The sequence below is a fragment of the Anomaloglossus baeobatrachus genome, chromosome 3, assembly GCF_048569485.1.
Source record: "Anomaloglossus baeobatrachus isolate aAnoBae1 chromosome 3, aAnoBae1.hap1, whole genome shotgun sequence".
Lineage (NCBI taxonomy): Eukaryota > Metazoa > Chordata > Amphibia > Anura > Aromobatidae > Anomaloglossus > Anomaloglossus baeobatrachus.
This window is the reverse complement of record NC_134355.1, coordinates 403,134,384-403,152,003: the sequence shown is the minus strand read 5'-3', so window position 1 is coordinate 403,152,003 and position 17,620 is coordinate 403,134,384. Positions and strand designations below refer to the sequence as shown.

Below are 17,620 nucleotides of genomic sequence, written 5' to 3'. Positions count from 1 at the left end.
ATATTAGAAAATACCTCCAATTAGAAATGTAGTATAGTTTTCCTGATAAGCTATGTCACTTACCTGATGGCAGGCATGGCAGTAACTTAAGTATCCATGGCTTCGACAACTAGGAACTAATTGCCCCTATATTTGTGACCGTAACCATGGATGCCTAAGTATAATGCCCTGCACATAAGGTAAATGACATAGCTTTTCAGAAAAACTATGTACATTTCTAATTGTAGGTATTTACTAATATTTTTATTATTACTCCTACTACATATTGGGATAGGATCTTGCAAATGGGAATAACCCTTTATTTTTCTGAAACAATTTCAAGGGTGCCAACACTTTCACTACTAGCAACATCAGAAACTGCCCAGTTTGGGCCAGAGGATCTTCAGTGCTGGCTGGGCCTAACTGTCAACCATCAGGAGCACACTATTTACATGCAAGCAGAAAACTAAGAGATGGGGGAGTGTTGTCCTTCTGAAGACAACATGAAACTACCCCATTAAAGGGACTCTGTCAGCACAGACTGACTGTTCACACCAAGAACAAGCGCTTGTGACTCATGGCAGGCCTTCCCTCCTGGGCATTACCAGTATGAGACATATAATGACTGACAGTCTGTTCATCTTTTTTCGATAAAAGTGTGTGATTATAACTATCACAGTACAGCAGAGCTGAACTTTGTCACATTACAAATCTCTATAGTCGTAGCTCTCCTCTCAAAGTGCTATCAGCCCAGTTGTATTCCCCTCCTCCCTACACTGACTGCCTGTGAAATGGTAGCTAAAGAAGTGCCTATTGTAATCTGGCACAGCTCGGCAGCAGAGCAAACAGCACTCTAAGAGAACTGAAGCTGCAGATGTGTTTGTAATGAGAGAAAGATCAGCTCTGTTGTACTATGTTTTAATTACACACAGCTCTACAGTGAGATCAGGAAAACAGACTGTTAGTCATGACATGTTTCACACTGGTAATGTCCTCATTCATTTTCAAATAAGCACGGGAGGCAGATTGTCAGTGAAATCTGTGTCTAGTCCATAGATGCAGGGGTGGACATCGGATTTTTTGCAACCTGTGCAGCGACACACGGGTCCAATAGGTAACTGGACCCATTTCTACCTCCAAACAAGGTGGAATTGTGCATTTTTATGAGTTATTGCACTGAAATGGGCTCAGATACTGTTCTTGTACAGGGACCCTTTTCTGTCTGTGTCTCTACCAGTGCATAGATGTTAATAGCTCAGTTACATAGCACCAAAACTGTAGATTTCCTTGGAATAATGAATTCAATTGCAGATATTAAAGCATCATTGTACTCTGCTTTCTATTTCTTTTCTAAGCCTAAACAGTTCCAAAAATTGTAGATGTGCAATATGATCAACATTTGGGATTAGGATGGCCATTCTGTCCACTTAGGTCATATTGTATCATTCTTAGGGGTACTTTACATGTTGCGACATCGCTAGCAACGGCTAGAGATGTCGAGTGCGATAGTACCCGCCCCCGTCGCACATGCGATATGTGGTGATTGCTGCCGTAGCGAACATTATCGCTACGGCAGCTTCACACGCACATACCTGCTCTGCGACTTCGCTGTGACCGCCGAACAATCCCTCCTTCAAGGGGGAGGTGCGTTCGGCGTCACCGTGACGTTACTAATCGGCCGGCCAATAGAAGCGGAGGGGCGGAGATGAGCGGGACATAACATCCCGCACACCTTCTCCCTTCCGCATTGCCGTCGGGACGCAGGTAAGGAGATGTTTGTCGCTCCTGCGGGTTTACACACAGCGATGTGTGCTGCCGCAGGAGCAACAAACTACATCGTACCTGCGGTCGACCCGACATTATGAAAATGAACTACGCTACACAGATCACCGATTTTCAACGACGTGATCCCGATGATATTTCGGAAGCGATGTCGCAACGTGTAAAGCCCCCCTTAGAACTTAGACCTTTCAAACCCTCTCTCATCTCTCGGTTGAACCTGTCATGTCTTTTCTCAAAGTATGCTAACTGTAGGTGTATCACGGGCAGGCAACTATATCCACTGAGGAGTTGTTATAGATCTCACCAGAACCTCATTTGTAAAGGATACTTTACTTCATATTTTTATACAAAATATGTGTGTTATTCTGACCATTTCACAGTGCAAGATACATACATTATTAAAGGGGTGTTTCACTTCTGGACAACCCCAACTTAATCAATTCAGGATCCCAATTGAAATAAAAACTGTGTATACACAATTCCTGCAGTAGCGCTGGATCTCCGATGTCGATGCTGATATTTCCTGAGAGTGACGTGACATGAAGGCAGAAGCCAATGAGCGGCCTTCTATGGCTGCAACTCAGTTCGCTCTGATGAAATACTAAATGCTGCAGCTGTCGAGTGGACGCTTATTGGCTACACCCTGCACGTGGCACAGATCACGTCAATCTCCAGGACATAGCTGGAACGGCGCCAATACAAGGGGTATACATTGTTTTCACTTTATTTGGGGTCCTGAATGTATTGAGCTGGGGTTGTGTAGTAGTAGACAACCATTTTAAAATGATCTTGCAGACCTGATGTGCCTAGTGTACTTATGTTGAAAATCAAGATGATTTCTTATTCCTTTATGAAACTACATCCACCTAGCCTAATTGACAGATCCTCGGTGTCTCTGCTCCTGCTTAGTACAATATGCAGCTGTCAGTCACGTTGGATGGGCAAAGAGTGAATACACTTGTACTCATCAGCTCTTTCACTTGTGAAGTTTGGTAAAAGATCCACTTTAAGAAATATTTCTATGTACCACCTTTTATAAAAGTTCAGGGAAGATAATTAGAAATGATCTAAAGGATTCCATGTAACAATTAATTTATTTCGTTCTAGAGTACAATCCTTGCGGGATTCAGCGTCTGCACTGGAGCTGGAGAGAGAGTCTCTAATGGAGATGATTCACAGTGTCAAGAACAGCCAGGACATGAGGAACATAAGTGATGGTAAGCTATACTAGTGTCTGGGGGGTTGGGCACATCTTCTGACAGCACTAATGGAAGGATGTGAAGATGCAAGATATTCAACTGCTCAAATAGTTAAGAATCATTTGGCTAATGCAGTACTTATGACAAGCTATATTCATCAGTTATAAATGTCCATATCATCAGCTGATCCAGACTTAAAGAGAACTTCATTTTACCCCAATCCAGAATAAAAGCTTAGTTTTACTGCAATAATACCATAAAAAGTTAAAAATGATTTTGGTGCACATAGTCTAAAATCCCAAGGAGCAGTTTTGATTATCATGATTTGTGATGTTTACTTGTGAGTGGATGACTCCCTCATTAGCTTTCTACCAGCAAAATAAATGTTGGAGATCTTCCGGAAAAATGCTCAAGTTTCCCTTTGACTTTCATTATACTTGATGCAGGAGTCAAGCCCGTTTGATCGTCCAACGAGTCATGAGAGCCCAAGCATGATAGTGCTCGCTCATCTCTAGCAGTAACACAGACGTTTTCCGCAAGAATGGGCAGTAGGGGCAGAAACTCCTATCACAGTTACTGGTGATGACTATACAGTTCCTGTCCTAGCCTCCTGACTGTATATTTATAAGATAGTAGCTTATTTAGGAGACGATAGAGGGAAGAATAAATAGTGTCCTCAGCAGACAGTGAAGGTTCTAGCTCTAGCTGCCCATGTAATGGTGGGTTATTGTATGATGTTAAGTTTTGCAGAGCATCTATATATATAATTGCCTTATTCTGTCTATCTGTCTGTCTGTCTGTCTGTCTGTCTTGCTCCAAAATTGTGTCCTTACGGTGACACAAAGCTGATTGGCCGCTGGGCTCGCCATGGCCCCGCCCCCCGCACGGATTGGCCGCTCGCCCAGGCTGCGCCCCCACACGGATTGGCCGGCCGCTCGCCCAGGCTCCGCCCCCCCCACAGATTGGCCTCTCGCCCCGGCACTCTGCAGGCATTGGCAACTCGGCCACGCCCCGCCCCCTCACGCAATGCACGCTAGCTCTGGCCCCGCCCCCCCCGCATTCCCCGAACCAACACGGTCACGGAGCCACGACTACCAGGTGAGTACTGTACCCCTGGGAGCCCACATCAGCGTACGCCGCCAAACCAGCCGACACATACCCTCGCATTGCTGGGGCTGGCCGGCGTATGCTGGTGTGGGCTCCCGTGCGAGCGGGGGACGAGATACGCTGGTAACCATGGTAGCATAGTTACCAGCGCATCAAGGTCCTGCAGCGGCGGAAAATACACACACGCACACACATAACAGCACACACACACACACACACATCAGATCACACTCACTCTCACACACACATCACATCGCATCCACATACTCACAACATCCTGGGATATCGCTTGCTTCTCGGCGGCGATATTGTGCTGTGAGCTTCCAGGACCTGCCGGAGGATCACATGGCCAGAAGCATGTGGTATCTCCGGATGTTGTGAGCATGAACGCGTATGTGCAATATCGTCAATGTGTGTGTGCGTGAGTGTATGCGATCGGGTGTGTGTGAGTGTATGCGATCGGGTGTGTGTGGGTGTGTGTGAGTGTATGCGATCGGATCTGTGAGTGTCGGCAGAGGAGCACGGCGTGCTGGAGGAGGCTGGGAGGAGAGAGGCTGATCCTGGGGAAGGCTGGGATGGGGAGGCTGAGAGAAGAGAGGCTGATGCTGGGGGAGGCTGAGGCTGGGGTAGGCTGGGAGGAGAGAGGCTGATGCTGGGGACCGAAAAGGCATCAGCTGGGGACAGAAAAGGCTGATGCTGGGAGGAGAGAGGCTGATGCTGGGATGAGAGAGGCTGATGCTGGGAGGAGAGAGGATGATGCTGGGAGGAGAGAGGCTGATGCTGGGAGGAGAGAGGCTGATGCTGGGGACAGAGAGGCTGATGCTGGGAGGAGAGAGGCTGATGCTGGGGACAGAGAGGCTGATGCTGGGAGGAGAGAGGCTGATGCTGGGATGAGAGAGGCTGATGCTGGGGACAGAGAGGCTGATGCTGGGAGGAGAGAGGCTGATGCTGGGATGAGAGAGGCTGATGCTGGGGACAGAGAGGCTGATGCTGGGGACAGAGAGGCTGATGTTGGGATGAGAGAGGCTGATGCTGCGGGTAGAGAGGCTGATGCTGGGAGGAGAGAGGCTGATGATGCGGGCAGAGAGGCTGATGCTGCGGGTAGAGAGGCTGATGCTGGTGCAGCATGGGGGATGGAGCACGATGGGGGGTGCGCAGCATGGGGGATGGAGCACGTTTGGGAGTGCGCAGCATGGCGCATGGAGCACGTTTGGGAGTGCGCAGCATGGCGGATGGACCACGTTTGGGAGTGCGCAGCATGGCGGATGGAGCACGTTTGGGAGTGCGCAGCATGGCGGATGTAGCACATTTGGGAGTGCGCAGCATGGCGGATGGACCACATTTGGGAGTGCGCAGCATGGCGGATGGAGCACGTTTGGGAGTGCGCAGCATGGCGGATGGAGCACGTTTGGGAGTGCGCAGCATGGCGGATGGAGCACGTTTGGGAGTGCGCAGCATGGGGGATGCAGCACGATGGGGAGTGCGGAGTATGGCGGATGGAGCACGTTTGGGAGTGCGCAGCATGGCGGATGGAGCACGTTTGGGAGTGCGCAGCATGGCGGATGGAGCACGTTTGGGAGTGCGCAGCATGGCGGATGGAGCACGTTTGGGAGTGCGCAGCATGGGAGATGGAGCACGATGGGGGGTGCGCAGCATAGGGGATGGAGCACGATGGGGAGTGCGCTGCATGGGGGATGGAGCACGATGGGGAGTGCGCTGCATGGGGGATGGAGCACGATGGGAAGTGCACACCTCCCCCCAACACACACACACGCGCGCGCACTGCACAACACACCACACACACACACTGGGAACCACAAACAACTGCCCTACACAGACACCCACACACACAGACAACGCTGCACACACAAATATACGCACATACCGCACAACATACACATTGCACAAAACATACCTCTCCCCAAAACACACCACACACACACAAACCGCGCAACACACACACAACGCTACAGACACACAGCGCTCCACAAACAACGCAACACACATACAACACCGCTCTCACCCCCCGTCACACCCAGACAACACCCAGAACATGTACAGCGCCCTACACAAACACTTGGTAACTACAGACAACAACATCTATATATATATATAACAAAAATCATACATGAACTACACAATACGTAAATTCTAGAATACCCGATGCGTAGAATCGGGCCACCTTCTAGTAGATGAATAAAAGGCTGAAGGAAAGTAATCTGTAAGCTGAATTACTTGAAAGTAAGTACACAATGTGTAACAGAAGTGCAAAGTGTGACTTGTGCAGGTTACAGTTATAGAAAAAATCTAGTAGTTTTTCTTTAAGTGTAAATATGTTTATTAAAATAATATAATTGTAGCTCCTGAGCTGCTATTTTATGTCATTCACTCACTGTGATATCAATTTATTATCAAGGGGAAAGAGAAGAACTAACATTAACTGCAGAACGTCTGATGAGCCGCACAGTGACTGTAGAAGTCTCAGTAGAAACCATCAGAAACACGCAACAAGCCTCGTCCTTACAGCAAGCCACCTTGGTTATTGATGAGATTCTGAAGAAAGTCATGGACAACTTAGAAGGTGGAAAGAAGCAGCTGATGTCTTTGTATGCGGCTTGTACTTCCGATGTCCCCCCTGGACCTATTGATCAGAAGTTCCAGTCCATCATTATTGGATGTGCCATAGAGGACCAAAAGAAAATTAAAAGAAGACTCGAAAATCTTATTAGGAACATTGACAAGTCAGAGAAGTCCATCACACTGCTGGAGATCCAGAAGCATAAATTAGTTGTTGCTCATAACAACTAAATGTAAAGCCAGACAGGAGGATACGTATTTGGTTAATAATTCACATTACTGTAGAGGGGAAAGGGTTGGAAGAATCAAAGTGAAGCTTGAATGTCAATAAGAATTCTTGTCTCTGTTCTCCTAATGTACGGCATATAGGAGGTAGTTGTATTGGAGGCTATAGTCATTATCCACTTAAAGGTAACTGGTCAGCTGATGGACTTCACGATGCCTGGGGGAGAATACCAGAGGGAATGCTGCTACTTCTCAGCAGCTCTTCACTCTGACTCCTATAGGGCAGTCCCGAGCAGCAGTGTGTGTATCCTAAAATGGAATAAAAATGGAATTTATCCTTATGGGACCGCTGTTCCAGGGAATACGGAAATCAACGATTAGAGATCAGCTCCTGCTTTCTAAACATGTACGTCTTATGCGGGTGTCACACAAGACGAACTATCGAGCGATGCATCGTCGGGGTCACGGTTTTCGTGACGCACATCCGGCATCGTTTGCGACGTCGTTTCATGTGATACCTCCGAGCGATGCTGAATTGGTCACAAATCGTGAGTCGTGAACACGTCGCTTATTTTTAAAAAATCGTTTATTTTTCATGGCGCCGGTTGCTCGTTGTACCCGGGGCAGTACACATCGCTCCGTATGACACCCTGGGAACGATGAACACAGCTTATCTGCGTCCCGCGGCACCCGCCGGCTATGCGGAAGGAAGGAGGTGGGCGGGATGTTTACGTCCCGCTCATCTCCGCCCCTCCGCTTCTATTGGCCGGCGGCTGTGTGACGTCGCTGTGACGCCAAACGTCCCTCCCCCTTCAGGAAGAGGATGTTCGCCGCCCACAGCGAGGTCGCTCAGCAGGTAAGTACGTGTGACGGCGGTTTAACGACTTTGTGTGACACGGGCAACGATTTGCCTGTGACGCACAAACGACAGGGGTGGGTACGATCGCTCGTGCGATCGCACGATAGATCGTACCGCGTGACGCCCACATTACTCTGAAATGCTGCTGTGTTCAGGAAAGAACGTAATTAAGAGTGTGTCCGGTACAGTGTGATGAATCAAGAGGCAGGTCCTTGCCACCTTCTCCCCACCTGCTCCACTAGATTGATGATATTCTTCCGGCATGTGTGTTTTGGGCTGACTATCTGAGCGGACGAAGAGAAGTCTGTCATATCTATTAGAATAGTCACTTGTCTCCATCTGTTTGGGGTTTTTTTGTTTGTTTTTTGTTAAGCACAGCAGCATTTCAGAGTAAAATGTAGATGTTAAGCATATCGGAACAGAAATTATCCCATCAGGACAACTTCTGTCTTTATGCTCTTCTAGAATATATGGACTGCTCCTTGGGAATCACCTCTAAGGGGTACTTTGCACGCTGTGACATTGCTAGCCGATTGTAGCGATGCTGAGCGCGATAGTCCCCGCCCCCGTCGCACATGCGATATCTTGTCATAGCTGCCGTAGCGAACATTATCGCTACGGCAGCTTCACATGCACTTACCTGCCCTGCGACGTCGCTCTGGCCGGCGACCCGCCTCCTTCCTAAGGGGGCGGGTCGTGCGGCGTCACAGCGACGTCACACGGCAGGCGGCCAATAAAAGTGGAGGGGCAGAGATGAGCGGGACGGAAACATCCCGCCCATCTACTTCCTTCCTCATTGCAGGCGGGACGCAGGTAAGGAGATGTTTCTCACTCATGCGGCTTCATACACAGCGATGTGTGCTGCCGCAGGAATGAGGAACAACATCGTACCTGTCGCTGCAGCGAAATTATGGAAATGACCGACACTACACAGATCACCGATTTTCGACGCTTTTGCGAACATTTATCGGTGCTTCTAGGCTTTACACGTTGCAACGTCGTTACCGGCGCCGGATGTGCGTCACTTTTGATTTGACCCCGGCGAGATCACAGTAGCAATGTCGCAACGTGCAAAGTACCCATAAGAGCCAAAGTGAAGAGATGCTGAGAAGATTTGAGACGTCCATGTATTATTATAAGAGCTGTTCATGTAAATGGTCTCCACTTAATTCTTTTCTTAGGAAAAGGGGAGTAGCTCCTGACAGCGGTTTAATTCCTTTGACACTTTATGTGCACTCAGCAATATATCTCAGCTACAATAATACACAAGACATTATGTACATATTTTACAAATACATTCTGGAGATTTTAGCTTCAAACCTTACAGTAATTGGTAAAGTGTATGATTAGGGATGATCGAATACCACAAATATTCGGCTTCGTGAATATCAGACTAATGGGTTGCCTCTATGCGAATATTCGATGCGCAATGTAAGTCTATGGGAAGCCCGAATAGTTGTTATTCGGGTTTCCCATAGACTTACATTGCGCATTGAATATTCTCGAATAGCATCGATCTATTCGGCGAATATTCGCAAAGTCTAATATGTGTGGTATTCGATCATCTCTATACTGTATGATATAAAACAGGTATTTATGGACTGAATAAGGCAGATAATTGTTTATTACTATCATCATGTAAGGACCGTTGTGAAAATATCGGCTAAGTCAATGTTATCTTTGGTGTCAGCGATTTCAAATGTTTACAGTGCAAGAGAAAAGGTTTTTTTTCTATCCCCCCTCCCCTTTTTCATATAATAGGGGTCAATTAGTTTCATAGAAAAACTGTCAGTTACATAGCCCGTCTGAATCTTGCCTTCGAGCTGAGGCTGTCAAACATGTCCTGGTACAAGATCCCTTATAGAAGTCACAGGATCTGATATAACGAACACTGAAGAGCTTTTTAGGGCCACCTTTCTGACCTGACTCAGGGACGCTTGTAATTTGTGACTATGCAGCACTGTTTCATTTTTTGTGGCATATCTCTTTTTTTTATTATATAATTTGAGAACTACACTAGTAATAGCTTTACACAACATTTTTATAAGGATTTCTACAATTTTGGCATAGATATTTTGCCATTTTATTTCACATAAAACATTTAGAGACTGTTCTATGAAAATTACAGAACGTAACTCTGATTCTATATAATGTACTCCTGTACTAAATAAAAAAAATGATCTCAATGTATTTGTTTGTTGTTTTTTTTTTTAAAAACACACAAAACACTTTTTGGGGGTTTATTTTTTGAGAAATACTGCCCCTTCATCAGTCTTCTATGTACACAGCAATCCTTAAACTGACCAATCTTGTCACAGTGGAGAATGCACAAGATACATAATACACCACAGATCACGAGGGACAGAACCGAAGGGAGGAATAATGCACAATGACACCCTCTTGGTGATAAAACATAAATTTTTATTGAAGATTCCTTAAAATAATTCAAAGATAAAAAAAGAAAGTAACTGCTAGAGGACCACAGCCAGTGTGATAACAAGATAGTTTTTAAATGGCGCACAATATAAGGCATGTAGTGCTGAATCGTTGTCAGAATTAGATAAAGCAGGTCTACATACAATCCTTATTAGCTTATATGGAGGTGTAAAAAATCCCATCAACACCATTATTAGTAACAGACCTGAGTACAACAAATAACCCTATAACCAATAAAAGTAGTAGCACACTATAGTGAATAGTGGTAATTTGGGAGGTGTAAATAGATAGAAAAAAGTGCTAGTGTGCCGCCCCGTGGCAGCAGCTGAGCTGCTCGGATCCGGATTCGTGGTGGCTCGAGGGTCTCCGGACCCGGGGGTTGCACGGCCATTCAAATGAAGGGGGGTATTTACAGGGGATGTATTAGAGTTCGTGACCCGTGGTTTGTGGTAACTAGGAGTACCACCGCTGAAGATGGATGATGGAACGGGGCAGCCAGGTGTTGTGACCCTCCACGGGTAGGGGGAATACCCCAGGACTCGTTTATGGTGTGGGGGAGTGCCGTTGGATGCAAAAGAGGTCACTTGCGTACTCACTTAGTCCATTAAGCTAACACCGACAACTGGATAAACCAAAGTTCTGGATACCGCTGCCGCTGAGGGGAGCTTAGTTCGGGTCCCGTTCCTAATGGTGCTGCCTAGTGATCCATGACCTGCCTCCTGGCACTAAGTTTACTTCTTTGGTGGTTCCAGTAGTGGGAAACTTGCCGGGTCCGGATCCCCACTATGGCTAAGTGTGGGAGCTTGCTCTCAGGGTTCACGCTTGTGAGTTTCTGGACCATTTTGAATGGAAAGTCCTATCCCCCTCGTTGCGCTAGCACCCCGATTTTGGAGTGGGTGGGAACAGCTCTTGAAGGCTCCGTTCTGCCTGCGGAAATTATCGGGTTGCCTGAAGCTACTCCCCGACCTAGGGTCCACATACCCCGTCATGCCCTGGTCCCAGCCCGGTGATGGTGCAAGGCCGCCGGCTGTCCTCCTCGACAGGTCCGTGCCCCTTGCCACGATCCCCTGCGACCGGAGGTCCAGCTCCTCTAGGCCCAGACCACCGTCTGTCACCTAGATTACTTCCCTGGAGCCCTGCTCCTGACCTCTCACTTTCACTTCTTAGACCCAACTCTCTCCTTCTGACACCCCTGGCCTCTCCTTCCCAACCCCCCAGGCATGCGACTCTATTCCACTCAAGCCGTCCACTGATGTGTTGGGTGGGTGTGGTGCAGGGTGTATCTAGGATTTGATTAGCTGATGTAGGCAACACCATATGGGTAGGGACCCAAAACCAAGAAGGAGGTGGATACTGCACGGAAGGGAAGATTGTGCAATACCCTGTAATGACCTGATAGTCCAGTGATGTCACACTAGTACAACCCTTGTTAAATTAGTCCAGTAGTTATTTTTTTTGTTTTATTTGGGCTATTCCTCAACCCTTTATCCCAATTATTTTCCGTCTACTGGACTAATTTAACAAGGGTTGTACCAGCACCTTTTTGTATCTATTTAGACCTCCCAAACTATAGTTTGCTACTACTAGCACTGGCACTTTTTTTAGTGTACTAGCACTATAGTCTGCTACTACTTTTACTGGTTATAGGGTTATTTGTTGTACTCAGGTCTGTTACTAATAACCGTGTTGGTGGGATTTTTTACACCCCCATATAAGCTAATAAGGATTGTATATAGACCTGCATTATCTAATTCTGACAACGATTCAGCACTACATACCTTATATTGTGCGCTATTTAAAAAATAGCTTGTTATCACATTGCATGTGGCCCTCTAGTGGTTACTTGTTTTTGTTTTTTTTAATTTAACAAAAATGTGAATAAAAATTAATGTTTTATTATCAAGAGGGTGTCATTACACGTTATACCGCCCATCGGGTCTGTATCTCGGGATCTGTGGTGTATTCCCTTTCTCAGACTATATCATTATAAATTTACAGATTGCAAAATGTTTCAAAATAGCAATATATAAATTGATGTTTATGGCATGGGGCAAATCCTAGTAATGATAGATATAGAATTCCAGTGTGTGAGGGAAGGAATCTTCAGAGCATCTATATATGGCTGAGGTCACACCAGTATATAGCAGTATAAACTCTGATCCAAGTGTGACCAGTGTCATTTTATTGTATTCTGATTCTCTCACATGTGAGAATCGGATCAGAGGTGTGGAAAAGATGGAGAGCTTAATTTCTCCATCTACTCCATTGCCTGTCTCAAATGGATGACATCCGAGTACAGTCCGATGTTTCACATGCACCCACAGACTTGTATAGGTGTGTGTGATCCAAAACATGCTGCCAATCACAGCATGAAGCAATTTTTTATTCTCATGCTGAATCGGCATGAGAAAAAAAGATGCTGATTTGCCCTGGTCCATAGTATGACCTTGGAGCGAGTGCTATCCGCTAAAACATTGAATAGCACTCGCCCATGTTATATGGTGATGTGAGCGAGCAATATTGTGTTTTGTGGCTATGTCATTGTTCTGTCATATGCGAATCAATTTATTGAGAAAGTTCACATCTCATAAAGGGTTATTCCCCAAATCAAAATGTGGTCTTATCACAATGTACAGATATTGTTATTCATTTGTGCCAATATAACTGCTTGTTAACTGTGCCCTATTTTGCACATATCATCCCTGTAATGATGTCCCTCCGGGCTCTCTTTACCCTCCAGTTGCCCACTGTGCGTGTACGGCCTGTAGCGAAAATTGACCTGCTTTCTGAACCACAGCATATCAATCCTTTGCTGCAGAGTCGCAAGCACCCTCCATAGGGAGAACACAAGCGAGAGACTGCACCGCCCCAAAACCTGATCGTGGGCACAGGCAGCTGTGGTCTCCTACGGAGGAGACTTGCGGTCCCACAGGTAAGGGCCTGCCATTTCCAGGACACAGCATGTCCTGATCGTGGGCACGTACCCCAGTAATAGTGCACAATCAGCTCACCTGTCCAATACACATCAATAGTACTCTTCCAGCAATATAAGTCCACACAGGAGCCAGCACTTGTGTTTTTCTATAAAAAGGATGCTTTTGCTTGATTAATTAATACTAAAAACATAGATGAATGAGGGCAGCGGTACATAAAACAAACATAATGTCTGAGAGGAAACCCACAAAATTCCAGGGTCTCCTAAGCTTGCTTCACATATCAAGGACCAATTCAAGTCTATGGGTTTATGAAAAACACGAACAGCACACATGCTAAAGCACATGTCTTGTATGTGTTTAACCCCTTCACCCCAGCCAATTTTCCGTTTTTTTGGGGGGTTTTTTGCTCGTTTTCTTTCAAGAGCCGTAACTTTATTTCTCCATCACTCTTGCCATAGGAGGGCTTGTTTTTTGTGGGATGAATTGTACTTCCTTTCTCGCCTTTTCATTGGGGGACACAGACAGTGGGTATTATGGTGTCTCCAGGGAAGCGTGACACTAGATTTGAAAAGTGTTAGCTCCTCCCCCCACAGCATATACCCTAGCTAGGCAGGAAACTAGCTCAGTTTTTTTCTAGTGTCAGCAGGGAGGCTGACATGTCTGGCCTGAGCCCTACCAGGTGCATTAGGCCAGCTTATTTTGTTTCTATTTTTTATTTTGTTTTTTCTTATTCATTCTATTTTTGATTATGGGGCAATACTAGGGTGCCTTGCCACCCTCGTTCCCCCCGCGTACGGGCAGAGGAAACCTGGCGTGCACAAGCCGTCAGTCTTCCCTCGCGCCCAAGTGGTCGGGTCTGCGTACCCCTCCAGGCTCCCTGGAAGCACCTCACACCAAGGTAGCTCCAGAGGGCTAAGCAGAGCCGAGGACCTGCTTCAGCCTTGAGCCGAAGATGCGTCCCCGAGATCCCCGCATCCCCGGACCGACGCGTCTTCAGACGGAGCCAGGAGCAGGTAGGGAGACGACGAGTCATCTGTCCCCTGCATCCAAACCGCCGCCTGAAAAGGCGCTGGTGGGGCGATGCAGGCCGTGATCCCGGGGAGCCTCATTAATTTAGCCCTCGGCGTCGGCCTGCATTCTAACAATGCCCCCTCTCACTGCTCTGGAAGCCGCTCCCTCAGTCGCAGCGGCTCTCCTTCTGATTGGCCGTCATGTTTAGTCCTAGCCCTGGGACCAACCAGCCTCCGGGGGCCGTCTCTCTCCTCCTTGCTGCCAGGAACGCTGGATGCCATTTTCCACGTGGGGAGCAGACACGGGAGAGATCGCCTCCTTGGCTCTGCATTTCTGCAGCGCTATATACCGCTCTGCTCAGCGGTATATCGCTGTCTCTCTAGCGGTGTGTGCCTGCTGGCTAGCGGTGTATATCAGCTATTAGCGGTATATACTGGCTCTGCCTGCAGGTATATGTTTGACAGTATATACCATTTTGCTATCGGTATATACCGGCTGTGCTTAGCAGTCACTTTATAATACTGCTAGTGGCTCCTCACTCTTATAACAACGGCATAACTCTTTCCCTATAGGGCTGTAGGACTCTATTGCTGACATGCGTAACCGCAAGGGTGATAAACCTTCCCAAGCGTCCTCTACGGACCTGTAATATGCCTGTACCACCTGTGGACGCTCGTTTTCTAATGGCCGAAGCTATCCACTATGCCGGGGCTGCAATGCCCCTACTACCGTGTCACAACAGACCCCGTTGCCGGACCAAGATGCCGTGCAGACTTTGGATTCTGCTCCGGCCACCGGCCAGGCAGCACCCCTGTCTGATGACGTAATGCCTGCATGGGCTCTTCTAATGTCTAAAAGGATAGAGGACCTTGCCGCTCAGATATCCCAGCCTTCCACAGGCTCCCACAGCCTTCCCCCGGCTCAGCTCCCTCAGAGGAGCCTGCCTGCTCGTCTGGTCCCTCTTCCCCAGAATGTAAAAAGGCTGTTTCCAAAAGGCGCCATTGCGACCTCTACGCCTCATCTGACTCGGACGATGGTCAGTCTGACCGAGGTTCCGTGACTTTTAGTAGTCACGATTCTCAAGACTCTGACTCTGATTCAGATGTTCTTTCTAAGTCTAGGCATATAGAAGACACACTAATTTCGGCTGTCAATCACTCTGCCAATTTCTGATCAGCCTCCGGACCCGACTTCTCAGTCAGCAATCAAACGGGCCAAGAAGCCTCCTAAGTCCTTTGCCCAGGATCCGGTTTTTCGTCAAATTATATCTAGACGGTGGGATCACCCTGATAGAAGGTTTAATAAAAAACATTCTCTTCATTCGCTTATCCCTTTCCATCTGAAATTGTTCAGACCTGGTCAGTACCCCCCGTTGTGGATCCGCCAGTATCCAGACTGGCTAAACACACGGTCATGTCTGTTTCAGACAACGCGTCTCTCAAGGACTCGTCCGACCACGCAGTTGATGCTGCGGTCAAATCTATTTTCCAGGCTTCGGGCTCCTCTCTTCGCCTCCTGTTTGCCTTGACATGGGTCGCGAGAGCTATGGGTGTGTGGAGTAAGAACCTGCGCAGGATGCTTCGCTCATATCTGATACGACGGGTGGTAAAAGTACCATTCTACCACAAAAGCGGCCTGTATCCAGGATTTTTAAAAAAAATCTCCTTGGCGCAGGCAGCCCTTCGGCCTGCCCCCCAAAAACCATCCCTCAAGGGGCTCTTCCTGGCGTTCCCACTCCCATCAACCTAAACCCAAAGGACCTCGCCCTGTACAGGCCCCCTCAGCGTGATGACAGGTATCCCTCAGATCCGACTCCTGTTGGAGGGCGGCTTCAGTTTTTTCGGGATATCTGGCTAAGACCACACTCATGATGCTTGGGTTTGAGAAATCATCACCTCGGGTTACAAGATCGATTTCCATTCCCTGCCGACCAACAGTTTTCTGCATTCTCGTCTTCCAAAGTCCAAAACGCAAGGCCAGGCCTTATTTCAGGCCATAGCCTCTTTACAGAAGGCAAACGTTATCATTCCAGTACCCCTGGAACAGCGCGACAAAGGTTTCTATTCAAACCTTTTTGTCGTCCCCAAAAAAGATGGCTCTGTCCGCCCTATCTTGGACCTCAAAAGGCTGAACAGATTCGTACGGATTCGGACCTTCCGAATGGAATCATTGAGAACAGTGCTAGCCGCCATGGAACCGGGTGAATTCCTAGCTTCCATAGACGTTCAAGATGCTTATTTACACATTCCCATATGTGTATCTCATCAACGGTTCCTTCGTTTTGCCGTAGGACACCGTCATTTCCAATTCAGGGCCCTCCCCTTTGGGCTGGCCACCGTGCCTCGGGTCTTCACAAAGGTCATGGCGGCCGTCATGTCCATTTTACACCCTACAGGCGTCCTGGTCGTTCCCTATTTGGACGACCTTCTTGTCAAAGGGAGCTCTCTTCAAGTTTGCTTAGAAAGCGTGCAGATTTGCCTAGACACGCTGTCAAGGCTAGGGTGGCTTATCAACTTCAACAAGTCTTCCCTCCTCCCTCATCAGCGCATCACCTTTTTAGGTATGCTGATAGACACGGCTCAGTCCCAGGTTTTTCTTCCAGAAGACAAGAGGTCTTCCCTGATCCGGGCCGCCCAATCCCTCCGCTCTCGCCGTTACACATCCCTTCGGAATGGAATGAGAGTGTTAGGCAAGATGGTGGCAGTTATGGAAGCCGTGTCCTTTGCCCAATTCCATCTGCGCCCTCTACAACTGGATCTTCTATCCTCCTGGGACAAGAATCCAGCTTCTCTACACCGGTCAGTCCGCCTATCTCGGACTGCGCTCAGCTCCCTCGTCTGGTGGACTCAAGTCTCATCCCTATCTCAAGGGAAGTCCTTCCGCTCTGTCCACTGGCGGACAGCCTATCACGACGGATGCTAGCCTGATAGGCTGGGGGGCGGTGTTTCTCCACCACACTGTTCACGGACGCTGGTCTCCTTCCGAGCGCTCCCTGCACATCAATGTTCTAGAGATCAGAGCCATATTTTTGGCCCTTCAGAACTTTTAGCCCTTACTATTGGGCCTCCCTATTCGGTTCCAGTCAGATAATGCCACGGCTGTGGCTTACATCAACCGTCAGGGAAGAACTCGCAGCAAGGCAGCGATGAAAGAAGTATCCAGGATTCTTGTTTGGGCAGAGAAGCACATCCCCATTATTTCAGCTGTCCATATTCCGGGGGTAGACAACTGGGCAGCAGACTTCTCAGCAGGCAAGGGCTAGCTGCAGGGGAATGGTCCCTCCACGACGAGGTGTTCCATCAGATCACTCTTCGTTGGGGACTCCCAGATGTGGACCTCATGGCGTCTCGGATGAACGCCAAAATACATCCCTTCATATCCCGGTCGAGAGACCCGCTAGCGATCGGCTCCGACGCTCTAGTCTTTCCGTGGGCGCAGTTCGCCTACCCTACATCTTCCCTCCATTTCCTCTCATTCCGAGAATAATCAAGAAAATCAAAGCGGAGGGA

General features: G+C 47.9%; 1 protein-coding gene across 1 annotated transcript in view; it reads left to right on the top strand.

Annotated features, from left to right (window-relative positions):
- The window catches only part of BAG2 (BAG cochaperone 2), a 28,651-nt gene extending 18,737 nt beyond the window's left edge, over nucleotides 1-9,914 (top strand). The window contains exons 2-3 of the mRNA XM_075340268.1: nucleotides 2,869-2,978; nucleotides 6,484-9,914. Coding sequence (XP_075196383.1) covers nucleotides 2,869-2,978; nucleotides 6,484-6,875 — 502 coding nt within the window. The 3' untranslated portion in view covers nucleotides 6,876-9,914. The remainder of the gene's footprint in view (nucleotides 1-2,868; nucleotides 2,979-6,483) is intronic.
- Nucleotides 9,915-17,620: the final 7,706 nt, after the last annotated feature.